General features: G+C 38.8%; 1 protein-coding gene and 1 pseudogene across 8 annotated transcripts in view; both read left to right on the top strand.

Moving 5' to 3' along the window:
• The window catches only part of STARD13 (StAR related lipid transfer domain containing 13), a 519,929-nt gene that overhangs the window by 316,655 nt on the left and 179,520 nt on the right, over positions 1-23,754 (top strand). The window contains exon 1 of one of the 8 annotated variants that reach the window (XM_025996774.2): positions 22,313-23,015. The exons of the other annotated variants lie outside the window; for them this stretch is intronic. Within the exon in view, the coding sequence (XP_025852559.1) occupies positions 22,847-23,015 (169 nt within the window). The 5' untranslated portion in view covers positions 22,313-22,846. Of the gene's footprint in view, positions 1-22,312; positions 23,016-23,754 lie in introns of those variants that run through there. 8 annotated transcript variants of the gene reach the window in all.
• On the top strand, positions 2,372-22,737 carry LOC112918507 (small ribosomal subunit protein uS12-like; annotated as a pseudogene).

Genomic DNA, 23,754 nt, shown 5'->3' with positions numbered 1-23,754 from the left:
GATAAAATTTTTAAAAGTCTTCCCAACAATAACATTTTAAGTCTATTTTATTTATTTTTACTAGATGCTTATACAATTCTTACTCATATTCCCGGATTTAAAAATATCTGACAGAAAAAATTCTGACAGCAAAGTTAGTAATTTTACTAGGAGATTAAAAGGACCTATGGGTTTCAGTTCAGACTTCAGTTCTACTAACTAAGATATAAACATTTGGTAATTCACTACAATTGGCTAAAAGAGAACTAAGAATGTAATTACCTAAGAAAAGACTTTTCATTAGAATTCTAGTAAGTCTGGCTCAACAAGTGGATCATTATTCATGGAATTCTTGTTGTTTGTTATGCAGAATTTTTTGTTACTTTGATCTGAATGAAATGTTCCAAAATAGAATGTGTCTCTGAGTCCAATAACAGATATTCACATACTTACATAGCAGATTTTTTTATTTGCAGAAGAAAGCTATGTTGCCACATGTCTACTCAAATAAATTACCATTACTGTCTAAACGGACTCATTTGTAAGGAACAATCTACATAGGCAAATGTATAACCTCCATCAGAAAGTATGCATGCCAAAAACATTGAAATGGACATGTTTCTCATTTTCTTGTTGTTTTAATGATGCCATCTCCTGACCTTTATGTGCACCCTGACTCTTGTACAATTACTGAAATGTAGAATCATAGAAAATAAGAGGATGTGGGTGAGAAGGAGGGCGGTACAAAAAAAGGATGATCAGGAAAGGCAGGATACAGTTTTTTAAGATAGGAATTTAGGGGGAAAATGCCCCGACGGGAATTCCAACTTGAAAGACTATCTTCCCCAGCTAGGTGGCATCTAGAACCTATGATTGCCATTCAGAGAAAAAGAAAAAGGAATATAGGATTTTCTCCTTAGGGCAGAAGGAGTTGTTTCTCTTTAGTAAATGCATGGACTTAAACGTGGAACCTCAGACTTTATGGTCAAAGCAAAGGAAACCATAAGATAAACAGTAAAAATGATTTATTGATAGGATGTTATTGCAGCTTTTATATATATTTTGTCAAGCAAAACATGGATATTTCATGCCATGCTTTAAGCACAACTTTTGAAAGAAAAACAATAGTCATTTGTTCTCATAGGAATGCATATTCAATGGTGGACATATCTTGTAGCATTATTTTTTTTTCTTATAGCAATGACATTTGGTGTCTTTGGGGGATTGAAACAATTATACAATCCTTCCATTTACATAGAACTCATTTCTACATAATCCACATGCAAGAAAAATAGTATGAATAATGTCTCCTACCTATTAAGTTGCTTTACACTTATGTTGACACCAAGATTTGGCACTACCTTTGGGTGCATTTCCTAGCATGTCTGCCTATTCTCTCTGAACCTGACATATTCTCTGGAAGCTCTGACCCTTTATAATTTTATCTCTGTATTCCAGAGCATAAAAGGAATCCACAAAGTTTTGTTTTTGTTTTTTGTGTTTTTTTTGTTTTGACTAAATGAATAAGGAATTGAAAAACCTCAGACTAGAAGTGATGAAACATAAGTAATATTACAACTAAAATTTACAGTTTGTAAAGCTCTTTCATTATCTGATTTAATATTCAAAATCATGGTATGAGGTAAATATCTCCTATATCTGTTTTACCAATAAGGGAACAGAAGCTCGGAGACATTAAGTAGGCTGCCCAAGAGCACAGCTAATGAAGTCATTTAGTTGGGATTTAAGCCCAGATCTTCCCTAAATTTCATATGCTTTTTACTCTAACCTGCTATCTCTAGAGGCCTTATACACAAAGAGTAGAAGCTGAAAAGATTTTATCTCATATATTGAATTTTATTCAGGGTGAAATCAGTATTCTATTTTTTAAAAGTTCAGAATATTAATAACATTTTATGAATGCTCACATTCATTCAGTTTATTAGTTTTTGTAAATATGAAAGAAGAAGAACCAGCAATGCGAGTTTAATATCACAAGAGATTTGGCAGTATTTTATTAACCTGCCCTGCTAGGTTGCCGGCCGTGATGTAAGTACTGCTATTTATCAGCTGGTGCAGATGTACTGAATTACAGCCCAGAGATGTGTAACTTTCGCTTATAGAGAAGAAGGCTGGGGAGTACAAAGCATTCTATTGTAATCCTAGGAAAATATTTTTAAATATATATTTCCCCTTGGCAATTCCATAATGATTTCCTTTCATGTAATCTCATTGTTAATGGATTTATACCTCGAAGAACCACTAGCATCCAGGAGGTTGTCAGCAACATGCTGTCCCAAGAACTAAGTGAGTGACAGCTGCCTGCTGCCACCTAGACTTGCAGTTGAAAAGAGCACTCATTTTTTTTGCTCAGGATGGTGGTACAGGCAGGATGGGCAAGTGTCGCGATCTCTATACTGCCAGGAAGCTCCGCAGCCACCAATGAGATCAGAAGTGGCATGATAAACAGTACAAGAAAGCCCATTTGGGCACAGCCCTGAAGGCCAACGCTTTTGGGGAGGCTTCCCATGCAAAAGGAATTGTGCTGGCGAAAAGTAGGGGTTGAAGCCAAGCAGCCAAATTCTGCCATCAGGAAGTGTGTCAGGGCCCAGCTGATCAAGAATGGCAAAAAAATCACAGCCTTTGTACCCAAGGATGATTATTTGAATTCTATTGAGGAAAATGATGAAGTTCTGGTTGCTGAGTTTGGTCACAAAGGTCATGCTGTCGGTGACACTGCTGGAGTTTAAGATTGTCAAAGTAGCCAGTGTTTCTCTTTTGGCCTTTTACGAAGACAAGAAGGAAAGACCAAGATTGTAAGTTTTGATAGTGGAAACATAACAATAAATATTCATATAATTTCTTTCTTCGGGATCCCTGGGTGGCGCAGCGGTTTGGCGCCTGCCTTTGGCCCAGGGCGCGATCCTGGAGACCCCGGATCGAATCCCACATCAGGCTCCCGGTGCATGGAGCCTGCTTCTTCCTCCGCCTGTGTCTCTGCCTCTCTCGCTCTCTCTCTCTGTGACTATCATAAATTAAAAAAAAAAAAAAATTCTTTCTTCAAGAAGAAAGAAAATGGCAGAGATGGATCCACTTAGTGTGTTCTTATATTCCTAACTGTCCAAAGTCCATCAAGTGAGAGGCCTTTACACGTCTCTATTATTTCTCCATATCCAACCCCGTCATTATGCCAGGGGAGCATAATAATGTATGTCCAATGACATAATAATGTCAGTGGACCTTACACAAAGGTTCTAGAAAACTGATCCAAGGTAGATCATTTATAATACTTGTCATTTACTAGAAATGGGATGCTATCTGGAGGAAAAACATTAGGAATAGGCTAGTTAGGGCTGAAGATCTGCATTGTCCCCATCCTTAATCTATCTTTTAGAATACCTTTTATTCTGAAATATTCTTTTATTCTGAAGAAACACTTCCTGTCCCATTCATTCCCAGTTTTGAATATTGATGTCTGCTTATGACTGGTTGTCCTTTCTGCTATTATGTGCATACTCTAAAAAATAACAAATTACAAAGAAATTGTGACAAATATCCTGAGTAGGAATAGGAAATCCTAAACATGGGTTGGTTGTTTTAGGTTACTCTAGAAAGCTACCGGTCAGTATTTTTTAGGAGGTTTTGTTGTTCACTGTATTTGATTGGAATAATGGTTGAACATGACTATTCTCTCCTGATCTTCTCTCCTTTTTGCCCACCATTTGCCTCACTGGCTCAGCCTGTGCTTTGTAAACATAGACATCATGCGAGCTTCTCTCTTCCACCTTCCTTTTATTTGGTCAGGCGTCTCCTTGCAGAGAGCTGACCCATAGCTCTTGCTCTCTCTCTGGCCTCTATTGTGAAGACTCCAACTTACTTCATCCAGCTCTGTGGCTTCCTCCAGGGTCTGATCCATCCCCTGGATGCACAACTCTATAATGTCACTTCACACTCTAAGAGCTCAGAGAGGGAAGAATGAGTATTGGCATCACGGAAGGTGTCATGAAGGGGGCAGGGCTTATACTCATTATAATGGTGAACAGACTCTTCTGTATCAAAACCACCCAGATAGAGCTTGTATGATAAGAAAACTTACTGAATTATTGGAATTCAACACTATGCCTAATACACATTCAGTGGTTGTGTAAGTTCAAATTTCTCAACTAAGATTAAGTTTCAGTCTGCAGAAAGTTGTGTTTGTTAGAGACTCACAGAATTAAGTTCTTGGTGAAAGAGCTCACAAGAGACAACATGACTACCATGAGATCCTTGGTGGTTTTACAGACCCCAGAGCTCTGGAGGGGTTCCCAGCACACGTACTGTGGGCAACCATCAGGCAGGTACCATATGGGAGGAAATGGGCAGTCCTACAAGGCAAACATGTTTTGCCAAGCGATTTGATTGGAAATTAGAAACAATAAATAAATAAACAGGGTCCAGATTTGATGCCTTCGAGAAATGCAAGTATGCGTATTGATGGACACTTTTCTAATATTTAAAATATCAGGCACATCAACTTTATTTATTTATTTATGATTTTATTTATTTATGAGAGACACACAGAGGGGGGAGGGGAGAGACACAGGCAGAGGGAAAAGCAGGTTCCATGTAGGGAGCCCGACGTGGGACTCAATTCTGGGTCTCCAGGATCAGGCCCTGGACTGAAGGCGGCGCTAAACCGCTGAGTCACCCAGGCTGCCCGCACATCGACTTTAATACAGTCCCCTGCTCTGTTTTCTCTGTGCACTGTTTGTTACTTATGTCTTCAGGAACATTCTGGTAGGAATAATCAAAGGAAGAAATAAAAAACAGCTAATTGGGAAATGGGCTAATTCTAAAGCCACAGTGACGAGCATTGTGGAAGGAGATGGCAATGATTTAATTGTTCTTCCTCTGGAGACAATCAGTAGAGTGGGTTTTGCCAAGTGTCCCGAAGCAAATACTACTATAAAGCTCCATGTGGAGTAGGACTATTGTCCCTCCAAATATAGTCCCTTTGTGTTGAAGGCCAAGAAATCCAATGATGGAATGAAACAATGGAAATCTGCCCAGAAATTTTTGTAAAGAGCGATCCCTTTGGTAAAACTGACAAATAAAGAAGCACCACAATTGCTCTTTTACCAGTAATTCTTTAAAATGTTTAATTGTAAATTAAAAATATGTGGTAGTTTGTGACCAAGGAGGTTCACATTTTTATGTGTGCTCCCCAAAGGGTATGGTATCAGAACAGACAGATTAACATAAAATCTGAATTCTAATGCATATCTTAGGCTTTAGTAGATACAGGGTCTAGCTCTAAGATGCAGATGGGGAGAATATATGCCAACCTTTCAGCTGGATCCAGAAGCTCTCTCCAAATTATTCATCCACTATATGGGTGACAAGGCCTGCTGGCACATTTCAGTAAAGTTCTGTGCTTTAATATATCATAATACTTACTAAAGAGTATTATCATTGTTGTTACTTGTTTGTCTCCCCCATGTAATACTTAGCATAGTACATGTTTACTCTGTATAAATCATTCTGCTAATCACAGTGGGGACCACAGAGATGAGACTCCAGCTAACCCTAGTTTTATTACCAGGCTCATGTGGAACACTCATCTTTAACTCACTGTGAATCATCACTTGTCAATTCTTTGAAGGTTTAGTGACTAGGATACAATGGGTACTCATTAAATGTCTGGTGAAAGAGTAGACAAATGAACCTATCTGGTACTCACAGTCAATCCGCCACCAAAAAGCTTGGGGCTAATAGCTATCAGTGCCCTAATGAAATCCTTTAATCTTTCATGGGCTCTTTTTCTCAGCCAATTATAGTCAGCATCCTTAATATTTAACTGCAGTGTAAGATCCTTGATCTACCAGCTATATTGATCTTATTCACCATTGTATTCTCAGTCTCCAACACATAGTAGATGATCAGTAAATATTTGCTGAATCAAGTTTTTAATGTTTCCTTTTTAGTCTTTGTAGAGGAGATACCAAAAGTAGACAAATGGCTATGATGGAAAACACAGAGTAAAGGAGAAATAAAATATTCAAGGACTCACTCGTGGTCAAGATCATATTTTGTAGTACAGCTACAATACTTTTTATAAATAAAATTTATAAATTTTAATGATATTTTGGGTAGATCTTAAAGAGACAGGTAGAATTTCAATTGATGTCCAGGAAAACATTAAGTTCTACTTTAAAAAAAAAAAACCCTCATTCTTCAAATGTACAGAATTCCTTGATTCAGAGATGTGGAGTTTTATTTTTTTAAATATTTTATTTATTTACTCATGAGAGACACAGAGAGAGAGAAAGGCAGAGACATAGGCAGAGGGAGAAGGAGGCTCCATGCAGGGAGCCCGATAATGGGACTCAATCCCATGTCTCCAGGATCACACCCTGGGCTAAAAGCGGCATTAAACCGCTGAGCCACCCAGGCTGCCCTGGAGTTTTAGAAATATACAGAATTCTGGGGATCCCTGGGTGGCTCAGTGGTTTGGCGCCTGCCTTCGGCCCAGGGCGTGGTCCTAGAGTCCGGGGATCAAGTCCCGCGTCAGGCTCCCTGCATGGAGCCTGCTTCTCCCTCTGCCTGTGTCTCTGCTTCTCTCTATATATATCTCTCATTAATAAATAAATAAAATCTTAAAAAAAAGATTTTATTTATAAAATATATATATATATATATATATATATAATATATATATATATATATATATATATACAGAATTCTTATCTTTATATCTGCAAGGAAAAGCAAGTATTTTTAATCTGAATTTTTTAATCTCATGAAATCTTGATAAATTGTTTAAAAAAATTTTAAAGGGTGGGGTTTCAGAATTTAATTCTGTGAAATTAATGTAAAGCATTAAAACACATTCCTATAAGAGTTTAAAATATTTTGGTACCAATAATAGGCTTTAGCTCTTTTCTTAAAACTAAAGTCTGTCTTAATAAGATCTTTAAGAAAAATAATTTTACTTTCAGTGATAAGTAATATTAAAAATACTACAAAAGTGACATTCAAAGCAGTGCCTAAAACATTCCCCTAATCACATAAGAATCCACGGCCCAGAGGAAAGATCAAAAACATCAAAATAAAGGCTTGGTCCTGCATTGTGTCTGCAGGTAGCAGATTTCACAATCTGGGAAAGCCCAACACAGCCATCTTCCTGGTTGACAAAAAGAGGGAGTCATTATAGAACGGCACCTCTCCAAACTGTAATATGTCACTAATCACCTGCAAATCTATTTAAAATGCAGATTCTGACTAAGTAGGTGGGGGGATTAGTGGGGAGATTCTGCATTTCCAATAAGCTCCCAGGTGTTGCCCACGTTATTGGCTGTTGACCTCACTATGAGTAACAAAGCATTGGAAATCTCTTGAGGCTTTCTGCTGCCTGAGGATCCTAGGTAAGGTTTCCAGGTTTCTAGTATGAAAACTCTGTTATCAGACATAAGCTGGAATGCGCTTCAACTACACACACTTCTGGAAGTCTTTCTCAATGAATGTGAACAGTGCTTAGCATTACTTTCCCAGTATGACTTAAAGAAATAATCTTCTCTAGATGTCACTGGCATGCAGTACCTTTATTCCTTAGTTTCCCTCTGAAAAGCCTCAGAACATAATAACTTAAATACCAGTAGGTAATATAATGTACCTTGTGTGAATTTAGGATCCTTTAGGAATTTGGCCAGTGATTGTATCACTGTCATTCAAAAATTCAAATAATAACTTCTTGAACCCTACCATGTACCAAAGATTGTATAATGCAAGGTGTATATCATTATCTTTTATTTTTTAAATGAGGACATTGAGGGTAAGGGTGAGGTCTAGGGCTATCCATCCAGTAAGAGGAGTCAAGATTTGAACCAAAGTCTCTCTGGCTCCCCAGCTGTACTCTTCCTACTATACCCACTGCCTCTTTGAGGGAGGCATAAGACAGAATCAAGATAGGGATCTGAAGACGTATATGGTGTATTGTGGACTTCAAGAAGTTTCTAAGAAGAGCACTAAGAGATGACACAAAGCAAAGCAGAATGAAGTGCCCAATGACTATAACAGAAAGAAGTTTCAGAGGAATACAGAAGAAGGAGGAGGCCATGTATGCAGGAATGGCCTGGAAAGGCTTCCCACAGAAATAGGCCATTGAATCAGGTCTTGACTGAGTCCCAGGACCCTGGGATCATGACCTGAGTCGAAGGCAGATGCTTAATCCATGGAGCCACCCAGACACCCTGCTTTGCTCTCGTATCAATCTTTCTTTCTTTAATTCTATATGACCATGCTCTCTGCCTGTAGGCACAAGTATAAAACAAGGGCTATAATTCTGAGAACAATTTAAAACTGTGAGCCCCGGTTTTCCAAGAAAAAGAAACTCAAGGTAGAAATTCCAAGAGAAGAATTTGACTGAGAGTAACATTTGATATGTATCAGCAGCTTCGAGTTTTCTTAGGTTAAATCCTGCTCAATAAGCCAAGATGTCACATAGTAAAGTAAAAGGCATACTGCACATCTTTGATTAGAACAGAGTCCAATCTGGAAGAGGAGATTGAGAAGAGAAGATATAGTGTGGGAGAGGGGGGTTAAGTAGCAGTCAGGGCACTGAGTACCCATGCTTCAACCCCACTGAGTGGTCAGGTGCCCTTGTGTGAAGTGCTTTGTTTTCTCAGATGCAGACTGAAAATACCATCCATCCTGTTTGCCTTTCATCCAGCATTCCATTCTACCAAACTAGTTTTTATTCCTATGTGCCAGGTACTGGGCTAAGTTCTGTGATACAATAATGAGCAACAGGACACAGGGTCCCTACCTTCATGGGATGTACAAGCTAGGGAAATACTAATCTAATACTCACTCCCTTCCCCCACATCACAATGCAGCTGTAACAGGCTACAAGGGAAATATTACAGAGTGTGTAAAGAGACTGAAAAGAGTCAGGGAAGGGCATCCTGGAGGGAATGGCCATTGAATAGTGGTTGATTATACCAATCTAGGAGTACTTGGTGTTATAGCCCAGGAAGAGGAAATGGAATGTTTACTGCCTTGAGGAAGAAGACATAGAGCAAGAGAAGGGATGTGATTTTTGAGACTGCAAGAGGAAGTAGGGGTAAGACTAAACAGAGCCTTCTATGCCCTTTTAAAGAATTGTTTTAAAGGGTTGTGTTCATTATCAAGTGCAATGATGGGCTTAAACTTATAATTCTAAAATCTTTAAAAATTATAAAATGCTGAACAAATGAAGGGCAATTTCATTATCATCAGAAGTATTGTCATTCTGGAGTTACACTTAAGAGAATTGCACTAAATATCATTATATTTGAATGATATATAAGAATATAGTTTAACACAAGTATCTATTCTACTCAAGGAATCAATGAACAAAGTTAAGCTGTTCACTTGGTCATAAAATGTTCTCCAAAGAAAAGTCTAGGCATCCACCTTTTTGGTACACATAATGCTGGTGATTTTATGGAACCATAAACTTTTAGTTTGGAAAGGATTTTCCTCTCTAACCTATGACATTTCTGATATATGTGATGGCACTGAAATTGAAAGCCTCTGGAGATGAGGACCTCTGAGCTATTGAAGACAATCTATATTCTATGTTTGTGCTTTGAACTTGATTCAGAGTTACCTCTCGTGTTTTGAATGGGAACCAACAAGATAAGAATGGGGGAGGGAGACACTAGCCTTACAGTGTGCCAGTCACATACATAATCTAATTCAACCCTCACGAGAGCTTTCTGAGGCCTAACCTCTGTTTTATAGATGAGAAAACAGAGGTGTGGAAAAATGAATGAACTTTTATTTGCCCAACCTCATATAGTTAATAAGTAGCAGAGCCTGATGTTGAATATGCATTGACTTGACCTCAAAGCCACAGTTCTAGGTGATCTAGAATATACTTTAGAGTCATTTTAAAAATACTTCGATAGTTACAGCCTGTCTTTTGAAAATCTGATAAGATCTTATCACCTCTGCTTTAAAGAAGTGAATATATGCACAAATTTTTGTAAACAATTCCAGAATTTATATGGCTCATAGATCATCAAGTTAGTACACCCATGCTATTATGGTCATTGGCTAAACAGGAGCTTCACTGGGACACAGGTCATTGTTTGTTGAATTCATTGCTGCATTCCCAGCACTGTGAACATTGCCTGGCACAGAGTAGGAGTTCAAAAACTAGTTGCTAAATAAAAGTGATTCCAAATGCCTGGGCCCATTCACCTAATTACTTAGAGCAGGGTAATAAAAATATAGTATGGAGGTGTGGCCTATATGCAAAATTGAGGAGAACCATAGAATGACTTCCCAGCCCTGACCCCAGGGGACCCAAGGGATCCTAAAAGGGAGTGTCCACATCCAGATCTGAGTCATTATGGGCCAAGTTTGTTTTATTTTGCTTTTGAACTTTAAAATCACTTTCCCTCCACCCCCCCCACACTCTCAGTAAAAGATAGTGTCTTCGAAAGTTTCTTTTTAAATTAGAATTTGAAATACCCTAGAAAAAAACAGCACTTCTAAGTCAATTTTCAGGAAGTATTTGGATAAAAAGTTGTCCAAATGCTTCCTGATTGTCACTGCTATATTATTTAAATGCATTTTGCTCATTATTGGGAGGCTAGAATTTTAGGATGCTTGTATGTATTTCTAAAACTGAAGTAAATATCAACTCTTAGAAAAAAGCTGTAGGGACATAGCATGTTATCTATCCTAGGTTTTAAAACCAAGAATAGCTGAGGAGATCCTTTAATATATCTAAAGATTGGGTCTGTGTGGTTGACAGTTCTTAGTGCTCCCAGTAAATCTCCCCTGCAAAGGCAATGTTCAAACATTGGATGGGAAGGGAATGAGGGAATGATCATCATATATACTTGGACTATATATATATATATATATATATCTCAAATATATATCTCAAATATATATAATATATATATTATATAATATATTATATATATATATATAATCTATGTGTATGTGTATATGCATGAAAAGGAAAGGGACACTTTAAGCAACTCAATACCTTGCAAAGTAAAGTAAGTGGTAGATCTGGGACATTACTTGGTGTTTTGCAACAGGATAGTAATATGATGGAAGTGCTATCCTGAGAAGCTAAGGGTTCTGTGGTGTTCAGGTGGTGCTCAGGCAGGCAAGAGGAGACACAGAAACACAAGCAGGGCTGTCAGAGTCTCCCAGGCAAGAAGGCTGGTCCCTACATGGTAGAGACAGTAATGAAACAGTAATGCAAGAAGGAATGGATGTGAGAGGTATTTTGAAAAAGGAATCCATAGACCTCTATCTTTCTTTCTCTCCTTTTCTCTTTCTTATTGTGAACACTAATAGTGCCTAATATTGTGTTAGGTACTAAAGAAGTTCAAGCTATGTTGGACAATATCTATTATTTTTTGTGCAGATTTTTCTCCTCTCTGTCTTTCATCTGCAAGACAGAAAGGCAGTTGGAAATAAGCTGAGGTTGAGGTCCTTCTCCATACTTCCCGACATGAATCACTGGTTAGGCCTGAGGTCCTCATTATATGAGAAATATAATTGGTCATATGATAGAATATTTGGAAAATGGAAATTTAAAATATTTCACCCATAATTCCACCATCCTAAATATGGACATAATTATATTTTTGGTGTGTTTTCTTCTAATCTTTTTTACTATGCATCAAATTTTTATTTACTTTTTTACTTACAAAATGTAATTGCATTTTACAATTACAACAATTACCTTTTGTGCCCTACATTTTCCAATTGTAACAATACACCGGTTGCAACAATAAATACACTGGTTGATCAGCAAGATACTATGGGACTGGATTTTCTAAGGTAATCCACATTGAGAAAGAAACCAAGACCAAGGCAAGGCTAGTCTTCAAGACCCCCAAAGTCAGAGAATGAGAGAGGGTATTTTAGATTCATCAAAGACCAAGAGTAGCTTTTGGTGTGTTCTATTCTTATATGCAGCAAACACATTTTTGATATTTTGTATTTTCCTGTGATTGATTAGTGTTGAGTCATCTTGGTGGAGCAGCATAAAGAGAAGGTAATCACACCAGTTATCTGTGGTGTATTTGGTCTGTTTAAACAGGTCTGTGTCCTAAGAGACAGTGTGATTATGATGATACTCTCAGAGGCTGGCCAGAGGCCACTGCGTGCTTCAATAAACATCAAGTTCTAAAGAAATAATAACATGAGAAATCTTAGGACAGTCTCTGTATATTTATACACACACACATTCTAGAACAGAAAGGTACTCCCCCAGAAAGTCTCTATGAAACAGGTATAATAGCCAAGCAATACTTTTTTCTTCCTTCAATTCAAAGGAGCACCAGGATAAAGAATCTTTAAGGGAAGCTACAATGGGTATAGATTTGGAAACCTGCTTGATCTTTAGAAGTAGCATTGTACTGATTTTGAAAGCGAATTAGACAAAGGAGAGTTTGTTGCACAGTGTCCGAGTACCATTTGATGAGTAGATTCAGAACTATTGACATGTATTGTCACTGTGAACCCTTCTGGCAGACTCCTCTTCCTTCTGCCCAAGCCTGTAACTCTTGAGTTCAGTTTACCCTCTTAGTTCTTTACCATTATTTACTGTAATCCTTCTAAAAGGACGATGATCTCCAGGAAATAGCTTTAGCTGAAAAATATTCCCCCTCTTTAGAGTTTTGGTGGAAAAAGCGGAGAATGAATCATGAGGAACATCTGGGGGAGGAGTGTGTCCTCCCAAGTTGAGTTTTAGAATCTGAGAGGTCTTTATAACATGGTGATTTGAAATACTAAGTCTTCTTGTTAATTAAAGAAGGGAGCATGACAGGAAAATATTGATGTAGTTTTTTCTTTTTTTAAAGATTTTATTTATTTATTCATGAGACACACACACACACACACAGAGAGAGAGAGAGAGAGAGAGTCAGAGACACAGTCAGAGGGAGAAGCAGGCTCCATGCAGGGACTCGACTCTGGGTCTCCAGGATCACACCCTGGGCCGAAGGCTGTGCTAAACCGCTGAGCCACCCAGGCTGCCCTGTAGTATTTTCTATTTCTTTTTTTCTTGATATTTTCTTCACCTTCTTCTCACCCAGCTATGTATCCCTCTAGGTCCAGCAGTATTTATCCTGCTGTGTAGAATGAATTTGGTCCTGTTCTGATCTAGCTGCTCTCTCCCACAGGCACCTCTGCACATCTCTGTTGTAGCACCTGTAATGCAGTCCAGTTGTAACAGTCCTCAGCTTTAGCCATGATGAATCATAGTGCAGAGAAGTGGGACAGTGTCATATTCATCTTTGTACCACTGGTGCCTAGCACTGTGCCTGGCATGAAGTATGCACTAGAAATATTTGACTAGGAAAGGGTGAAAGATACTATAACATGAGTTAATTAGTGGCCTTGTCTCTATTTATGAGACGCAAGATGCTCACAAAAAAACTTATTTTCATTACACCAGATTCACCTTTGGTTACATCATTCCTCCTGACCCGAAAGAGGAATCTCCCCTTGTTGCTCAGCCACAAACCCTGAAATTTATCTTTCCCATTGCCTTAAATTCCCATTGATACTGATATCTCGGGCTCTAGAAGGCTATCTTGCTACCTTCTCAACCTTAGGGCTTCTCTCTTTATAGGACGTGTTTTAATGCTGTTGCTCATCTTTATACCACTTGTCATTCTTTAAAGTATAGATTGGTGGTCTTCTTAGGAATAAGGAGGGAAAGCATTCTATCATATTCTCAGTGTACTGAGCTGAATTTGGTTTAAATATATAAGAACTGCAATAGCATTATTAATCCCACATCCTTCTCTGTCCACAGTTTGTGGGTAATGGTTATTTACGAATTTTACTTCATGCCCAACTGCTGCATGATGCCAGATGCAAAGCAATTATGTAAAAAATAGAGTTGATTCCAGAGCAACAGGTCAGCATACAATCTAAATAGTGGTGTACGTTTCATTGGGCCATCTCAAATATTTACAAAACAGATAATATGGAGAATCAATAAAGGGTTTGCCAAAGGACTTATCATAGGATTTCTCTAATGAGTAAGCTTTCTTTTTATATTCAAATTATAATTTGAGTCAACATCAAAAAAATATATTCACTTGTTTAAAATGGGGAAAGAGTTTATATAATCTAACCTGATGAAAATGAGGATAAATTTCTAAGTGCAGACAAATCCCCCCCAAGAGATTCTAAGATCTCCTCTAGTAATTGAAACAATCCTTAAAAAAAGAAAGAAAAGCAACACCATAAATGAGCAATTACCTTTATTTTCAAGTAGGGCAAAAATACACAGGTTCTAGAAAATATCATATAGTAAATTAATTAAAATCTCCAGTAAAATTATTGCAAAAATTATTAAAAGATATTTATGAGTGTGAAGAAAAAGAGGTAGTTGATAACCTAATTACAGGATAGTCCCATGAAGAACAACTAGCCCCTTTGTTGTTTACCTTTTAATTGAAGACACAGCAGGCATGCTTATAAAGTTTGAAGCTGATTCGGAGCTAAGGAAGATAGCTTTTTTTCTTGTTTTGTTTTTTTGTTTTTAAATGTCTTTCAGCCTCTCTCTGTGGAACAAAGATTGCTCATCCCTCCAGGCTCCCTAATTTTCATAGAAACCTTAAATTGTTCTTGTTTTGTTGGTCAAAGCATATACTTTTGCCACTAACCAAAAAAGTGAAATATGTACATTTAAGATTTTTTCTGGAGAATAAAACGTTAAATTATCTATGGTCTAGTTCTTGTCCAATCCAAATGTTGTAGTAACAACAACAGCAACATTTATGGTGATTGCCTAAAAAATATGCATCCATTCCTCTAGACATTGTAGACATTCTAGATCTTTGGAGAAATTCAGATGATCATTTGTTCAAATATTTATTAAATCCTTTATTAACCCAGCTGCTCTTGATTTCGTACTGTTTCTCAGGCCTTGAGTATGGAATGTAAATGAAATAGACACAGTCCAGACATGACAATCTACTGGGGGAAAGGCAATGCGTTTTTCAGTGAACAAATAAATAGGTGATTATAAATTTAGAAAGGTGCTATAGAGACAACAAATGGAATGTTGCTTCTTCTCAGGTATAAAGTGAACAGGGATGGCCTGCCTGAGGATATATCAGTTAAATTGATACTTGAAAGCTGAAAAGAAACCAGCAATGGGAAGAAGTGCATGAAGAGCATCTAGTCTAAGGAGTACCATGTGCAGAAAGAAGACTCAGGTAGCAAAGTAGGGGAGGGTAGGTGATGAGGTGGGAGTGGTAAGCAGGGAATAGATGGTACAGGACCTTGTGGGCCAAGTTAGGAGTTTGGATTTTGTCCTAGGTGCAAGGTGCAACGGAAAACTTTTGAAGTATTTTAAGCAGAGAAGTGATATTTAATTCATAGTTTAGATGATCTCAGTGAATAGCATACTTAAATTATGTGTTTTGGAGGCCCTCAAAGAAATTGCTTTTCCTAAATAGTGCTTTCTTTTTGTAGAGATACTGGCATTGAAGGGTGCAGATCAGAAACCATGAACTCAGGCTTGTTACCATATCCAGTATCATTCAATATGCTGATTTTTTATGAGGACCTCAGAAAAGTGTTCTTGGGGGTCTTACTATCGGTTGACCTGTGTTTATCTTGAATAACTGTTTTGTTTTTATCTTGTGGGTATATTAAATTTTATAACTGATCTTTTTTCCCTTTTGCTTTGTCACATAAGAATCTTTTTTTAAGATTTATTTTTTTATTTGAGAACATAAGCAGGGAGAGGGATAGAGCCCAAGGCACAACTTCATCTCATGACCCTGAAATCATGACTTGATCTGAAACTGAGAGTCAGACACTTAAATGGACTGTGCCATGAAGGCACCCCTCACATATGGGAATCTTAAGTCATGTTTTCAGCCATCTCCCACAAATGTATAGGGTTGTATTGATTATATTTCTGTAAACTGATTTTAGCCTTGGTTATATTATTTTCCTGCAGTCTTTTACCTTTTTCCAAACTCACTTACCTGTTCGTTTTATATTTTAAAAACATAGGTATTTTTCTCAGTTACCTCAAAAAACAAAGCAGAATTAAATAAAAAAAAATCAGGAATTGAAAATATCTCAATAATTCCAATAAGTTGAAAGACCTTTTTTTTTTTTTTTTTTTTTAGTTTGAATGGTCACTTATCAGTTACAGAATAGAGAACATTCATTTAACAGCAGGTTTTATGAAGACACATAAATATCACATGGCTTAAGCATTTAGGTTGACTGTAAAACAGAATGAAGAAATAGAGATAGTTTGCTACATAAGGCTTAACATTGGTGTAATGGTGAGTTTCTTTTCTAGCTTCCCTGGCAGACTCTTCCTTAAGGTCAAGGACCATATTGTATTCACCTTTGTATCTTCCATACTTACTACAGTGCTGTATAAGCATTCAGCTCATGCTGAATTAATGATTGAGTAAATATAGATTTAAAAAATCAAACCTCCTCTATGTGAGACTGGATCAGCAAAAATATAATGTCCCGAATGCAGGAGATATGCACATTTTGTACCATATACTACTGTACTTGGCCATGTCTAGGGCTCTAAGTTTAGGGTAGGAGCCATATTCTTAAAAGGATACTAAAAGACTGGACCAGATCCAAAAGATAGCAATTGGCTGTCTGAAGTTGCGAATGGTTTGATGTAAAGGAATGTTCAGCCTACAAAAAAAAAAAAAAAAAAAAGGGTTCTTATAAGAAACAGTTTTGCTCTCTACAAACATCTAAAGGACAAGCATATGGAGGAAGGAATAGATTTGTTCTATTTAATTCCAAATGACAGAATTAGAGTCAGTGGATGGGTATTATAAGGAAAAACTTTTTTAAATAGTTTGTGGTCTTTGTGAGATACAACAATTAATATATGTAGGTAGAGTGTTACTTAATTGATTTGTATAGCAGTTGAGTGGTTGAGTTAGAAGATGTTTAATATCCTTTCTGAGATGTAAAAACTTTATGCCAATAGGAGTTACAATGAATAAGTGGGTTCCATATTAACATGTTAACAAGCTAATCTGATTAATTGGCCACATAATGACTATTTACAGGTATTAACATGACTGTTAATCCTAAATATTTTTGCATTCATCATGAAAATATTTCTAAAGGCAATAGGTTTTGACATGGTGAAAGAAGAAGAAATCACACAGTTCTAGATCTTTGAAACAACTTAGCAAAATGAAAGAGTTTTGGTTTGGCTGGAATGGTGGGTGTAGGCAATGAGCCCAGGACAAGTCAGACCAGATTGCTTGCCATATGAACTGGGGTTGAAGGTTGGGTCCCCAGGGGATGGCATGAGGGCAGTGCATGTACTCTTGGAGGCCCATAGAGGTGAAGTTAATCAAAGACAGTAGGGAGGATTGAGAGACAAAATAAAGCAAATCTGTTACCACCCACAAGTCCAGCAGCAGGAGCTGGATTCTAAATGATCTAGAGCTGGCAAAGCTGAATCAAAAGAGAATCCACTCTGAAACTTTTCATGGAGGCTCCTGGTCATGTCAGTATTGCTGGCTTGCCTGCATTGGTCATTGGATATGTAATGAATGCATATTGGGAAGGCTTATTGGCACAAAGTTGGGCACATACTCCACAAATCAATTGGTGGAAATCCGTAAAGTGAGCTTCAGAACCTACAGGAAGGCTTTGCCATTAGCACAAAACTTTTGGATTCAAGTAATTTCAAAAGCAGCTCTCCAAATCAGTACTGCTTTTTCCCTCCTACCATTTATATCTCAAACATTTTCCTGCTTGGCAGAGCTACCTTGGCTCCCTCTGAACAGGCTGACAAGGAGGCTGGAATGTCTGTAAAGGAGTAGAAGGAACAGTAGATAGATGAAAGCACTAGGAGCCATTCCTGGCTTCTGTAAAAGTGCACCTAGCTTTCTGCTACATATACACAAGATTCCACTGAGCGCTACTCTGGGATCATCTATCAAAAGACTTGATAGCAAATGTTTTGTTTAGAGGTCAGGTTTCAGAGTTTTGACTGTATTTGGAATGTTTGCATTGGGAAGAATTCCTGGGAAAAGGTAAGACAATATGCAGAATTAGCCTTAAGGGTAAACAGAAATCAGAGGACAAATAGCTTAACCTGCTAAAGGAGTTGGTAAACAAAAAGATAGTTTAGCTGCTTCTGCACTTTAAGCTTGGGGTGGGAGTGGGTGGGTCTCCAGTTCTGAGCCCTGGGTTACTCCTAAGAGAGTCCATGGTTCTCACTGGCCAATTAAAGGTTCTGGGTTGTGCTAGCTTGCTCTCTAGACCCTGTATCTCAACCACTACAAGAACTTAGCCATCCCATACCTATGCAGTTGACCTTTGAACAACAATAGGGTTAGGGGCACTTACCCTATGCAGTCTGCCTATGATTTGGCTCCCCAAAAACTTAACTACTAATAACCTACTTGACCAAAAGCTTTACCAGTAATATAAAGTCAACACATATTTTGTATGTTGTATGTATTATATACTGTATTCTTACAATAACACATAACTTTTTTGTGATTTTTTTCGGTATTTCTAAGCTGTGTGGTTTGTCTGAAAGTTTTTAAAATTGTTGCCAGTCTCCAAAAATTTTTCCGATATATTTAATTGAAAAATATCTGCATGGAAGTAGACTCACATGAGTAAATCTGTGGTATATAAGGGGCAACTGTATTTTCATTTAAGTATTCTAGTATCACATGCAATTAAACAAAATTAAGATGATTTTCAATATATCCTTCTAAAATGTTTTCATCTCTCCAGTTTCCCCAGCATACTCTCAGTGCCTCAGTCTGCCCTTTTCTGTTTCTCTTGTGTGATGGTGGAAAGAGTTTAAATATCATCCTCTTGAAGATAAACAGTGGCTTTCCACTTGGTTGTTTTATGACTTAGAACAATCTTCACCTCTGGGAGTTATAGTTTCCTGTTCTGTAATATAGGATACCACAGAGGTTTGCTGTGGACATTAATTAAAGACATGCCTGGCATGTAGAGGGTGCTCATCACTATTGGTCCCTCTCACCTACCCTTTCCCTCCTTTTTTTTTTTTTTTTTTTTTTTGAGAGAGAGAGAGGGGGAGAGAGAGAGAGAGAGAGAGAGAGGGAGAGAGAGAGAAAGAGATTGAGGAGGCAGAGGGAGAAAGAGTCCCAAGCAGGGATTCTCTCCATGCTGAGTATGGAGCTCAAGGTGGGGCTTGATCCAGGACCCAGAGATCATGACCTGAACTGAAATTGAGTCGGATGCGTGCCTCTCCACCTTCCCTGTTAATTGCTCTCTTTGGGTCCCAAATATTCATCTGTTTATCCCATCCCTGAAATAAATTGAATGATGATTGCTCTTGACCAAAGTAGGAAAGAGGAAAAGAGGTGAAAACTAAAAATTAGTGCCATCCATTTTCCTCATTTTTAAAGAAATTAGAAAGGAAGGAATCCTGCATCAGTCTTGAAAGATACAGTTGGGTTTTCAGCACTTTCTCTCTCCCCCTGATTTCTTTGGCCCTCACTTACTCACCAGAGAAAATGAAGAGTTCTCTCAATGAGATGCCTGGAGGACTTTTTCAGCCCAAGGAAGATTATCAGCAGGTTCTTGCTTCTACATTTACAACAAACAGAACTGCCCACCCAGTGGTTATTATTTGATTGCTAGGACCAAATAATGAAAAAACATTCATTAAAAGGTGTGGGTTTCATAGCAATACATTAGCATAACACAAGGCACTAATGGCGCTAATAAGAAAGCAGTGTTACTTAATCTGCTTTAAATACGGTATTTTGGGCATTTGAAATGGTGAAAACATGGTGAGCAGTTGCATAGATTTATAGCTACTACTTGAACCATAAAATAAAACTTAGAAATGCTGCTACATAATCCTTCCTAGATCCCTTTATTAAAACTTAGACTGATTTTTAGAAAAATTAGGCTTTATTCTAAATTGTCTTGCTTTTAATCAGGGAATAGAAATTTCCTTTGTTTTTTCATTGCCCATCTCTTATGAAATACTGTGTTTTATGTTGTTGCATCTCTTTACATATATCAGAGCATACATATTTATGATCTTGATGTTTTCAGCTCAGGACTTTGAATGCAAAAGGGAGACATTGTGATTTTTTTTTTTTTTAATACTAAACTGACCATGATACACTGCAGTGCTTCTCAGAAAGAATCATTCCATTTATTTTTAAAATGTAGCCAAGTCAATAATGAACTACCAGGTTGGCATTGGGAATGGCCAGTCTTTAAGTGTGATTCATGGCTATAAAACAACTAGATATTATTTCCTGCTTTTTCTTTCCCTTTGCTTGGCTTTGGAACATATCCCAAGTTCTTCACGGAAGAACTCCTTCCATTCCCTCCCAGTGGAAAAGTGAGAAATGCCAGGTGTCTGGCTTGAACACATGTTTATTTAATGGCAGGGATGTCCCTAATGCTGGACTATCAAAACAAAAGCTGGCACACCAAGTAGCTGACATTAGCATCTCCATTAGATGGTAACCAGTGCTGAATCTGAGCATGGAATGGACCTTACGGGTATCTAATATTGAAGTGTCACGGTAAAACTGTCTACTATTGCCTGTACTTTTAGTATACCAGAGTCACTAGATCTTAGGTCCCTTTCAGCTTCCACAAAAGATGCCCTGAAACAGAAAAACTCTGATGAAACTCTAAATTAGAATGGAAAGAGAACAAAATAATCCAGTGAGATCTTTCTTTCCTTTTCTACTGTGATGCTATTGAAAACCTAACACTTGGCTACTCTTGCAGTTATCAGAAAAGGCTCACAATGGCCATGAGAGAGAGTATATTCTATTGTAGACTCTATTCATTTACATAGTGAGATAGTTATGGGAGATGAGCTGCTGGTCAGAATAGGGCCAGCAAAAGTTCCCACAGGGAAAAGTGTTAGGGTTGACCACTGTTAGCCACAGTAACCAGATTTGGGGTCCTAGTTTATGTCCTGTTACGCTTTTAATCAAGAGTTTTTTCATCAGGAGGACTATAAATCACAGGCCAGACTATGTTGCAGTTTGAGTTAGCCAAATGTAAGAACAGCTTGGCCATATGCCTCTTTTTCAAAGAACTTTATTCATTTAGCCCCCAGGCTCAGAATTCAATAATGTTTTCTATGGACTTTTTCTCTTCACATCAAATAATATTAAAGAGGAGAAATAGGGGGAACAATTCTAATCACTCTCATATGTATACTCGGATATGGCCAAATTGAATTCTTCAGTTTCCTTGAACACATATTCTGGTTCCGGATCTCCACACGTGTGGGCATAGACTTTCCTCCAAAGCCCTCCTCAGCCTCTACTTGTCTGAAACCCACCCATTTTTTTTTTAAAGCCCCACCTGAATCTCTTCTCTGTGTGTCCTGCTGTGATCACCTCAGTCAAAAGTAATATTACTTCTCCAACATTGTCTTTGTGTCTTTTTAAAAAATATTTCATTTATTTATTCATGAGAGACACGGAGAGAGAGAGGCAGAGACATAGGCAGAGGGAGAAGCAGACTCCTCCAGGGAGCCCGATGCAGGACTCCATCCCAGGACTCACGCCCTGAGTGGAAGGCAGATGCTCAACCACCTGGGTGTCCCTTGTTGTGTCTTTCTTTCTTTCTTTCTTTCTTTCTTTCTTTCTTTCTTTCTTTCTTTCTTTCTTTCTTTTTAAGATTTTATTTATTTATTCATGACACACACACACACACACAGAGACAGAGAGAGACAGAGAGAGAGAGACAGGCAGAGGGAGAAGCAGGCTCCAAGCAGGGAGCCTGATGGGGGACTTGATCCCAGGCTTCCAGGATCATGCCCTGGGCTGAAGGCAGGCGCTAAACTGCTGAGCCACCCAGGGATCCCTCATTGTGTCTTTCTTGAGATAACTTTTACATAAGGTCTGTGAAAGCCTTGAGCTTTTGTATGACCTATAACCTCTACTGATCTTAGCAGCCGGGCAACAATACCTTTGCATAAATCCAAATCTTTACAGTGATTCATGGCAGTGTCTTAAATGAGGCAGGTACTTCATAACCAATTTTGTTTCTTGGTGATTAGAAACTGGGGAAGTAGAAAGACTGCAGGGGAACAGATACTTATCAGTCTGCCTTGCTGATGCCCTTTGCCCGTCCCAGGCATCCCTAAGAGCTCTCAGCTTCCCACCGCAGAAGGTCAGGAATCCGTGTTTTCACTCAGGGTGTCAAAGCACTTGAAAGTTTATTTTTCACTGGAAGAGCTTTATTTGATTCATTTCTTCGTAATGAAGGGCGGTAACATACTCAGCTGTTTATGCTCCTTTGAAGTAGTTTTTCGCGTCAGACGTCTATCACGCCCCAACCGCCCCCCCCCCCCCCCTTTTAACCTGGCTGCCGCTGCCTTGGAGAGAGCGAAGGTGCTTTCTCTAACTTTTTTTTTTTCTAACTTTTTGACAACCTAAAAGGAAATCTCTACACCCAGGGCTTGCTTTTCTTCCGTCGCCTTTTCGTCTACCCTTGTCTTTTTCACTCTTTTAGGGGGTGCTGCTGCTTGGCGCTTCCCCAGCTCGGAGGCGGGGGCGAAGGTGGCACTGCCTTGGGCAGCGAGGTGGTCTCCGCCGGGCTGGGGCCCGGGGCTCGGGCTCGGCTCGGGGCTCGGGCTCGGGCTGGCGGTCCGCTGCCTTCTCCTCGCTCCCCTCATTGGCTGCCCGCCGTCACGCGGAGGCCGGGGTGGAACTCCGAGCTGTGGCTGTTGACACTCCTTTTTCTTTTTAAAAAAGCCTGCTCTGTAGAGCTCTGCTGGGCTTGGTGCCTTGCTCCCTGAGCCCGGAGACAGAGGCAGCCACAGGGCAGACTGGGGTGGCAAAGAGGAAAATTCGCCGAGATGTTGAGCCAGGGGCCCAGGACCCCAGCCTCAGGCTGCTACTATCTGAACCCCTTGACCCCCGAGGGCCAGGAGATGTACTTGCGATTCGATCAGACCACGAGACGCTCTCCTTACAGGATGAGCCGGATCCTGGCACGCCAGCAGCTAGTGACTAAAATTCAACAAGGTGAGTGAGTGGCCGGTAGTGGAAGGCTGTGGCTGACTCTGATTTTTATCTCTATTTCATGCTAACCCGGTGTTTCATGTTGTCGTTTTCACTTGGCAATAACATGGATTTTTCTCCGCCACGCTGCTTGTGACTTTTAGAAAGAACTTCAGGCAGCAGTTTGCAGCAAACAGTGACAGCACCTGCCTGCTCGCAACTCAACATAAAGCGCCCAGGAAACTTCTCGGTGGGACCGTGTCTCATCTATTTCCGAAATTTGTTGTGTGTCGACACAGTGAATGAGACAGGTTCGCTCAGTGTGTGTTTTAGGAGCTTTTCTGCAGGTTCCTCACACTCTGTCATATTTAAAACTTGAGCATTTGTTTATTTAATTGAGGGTGTGGGAAGGGAGGAAGGGACTGATTTGCTCCCTGCCCAGATTCTTTCCAACACTCTTAGTGACAAGGGAAAGTTAGAATTCTCTTCTCAAGGCCAAATTCTCTTCTTAAGCTGACAACCAGAAGCGCATCTTCTATTTGTATGTTTGTCAGTAATTGCCTCTGATCTGTTGATACTGTTTTTCTGGTAAAGGATAAAGTTGTCTGTTAAGTTCAAAACAAAGCTTGTGGCCTGTGCTTATGAAGTACCAGCTTCTTGAAGCAGAGAGAACAGGGTATTGATTATAAGCTGCTAGATATTCCTTCTTATCCTATGCAAAAAAAATTAATATATAAAAGTAAGATAGATCAACAGTCCGGAC

The sequence above is a fragment of the Vulpes vulpes genome, chromosome 9, assembly GCF_048418805.1.
Source record: "Vulpes vulpes isolate BD-2025 chromosome 9, VulVul3, whole genome shotgun sequence".
Classification (NCBI taxonomy): Eukaryota; Metazoa; Chordata; class Mammalia; order Carnivora; family Canidae; genus Vulpes; species Vulpes vulpes.
This window is presented reverse-complemented; position numbering and strand designations above follow the sequence as displayed.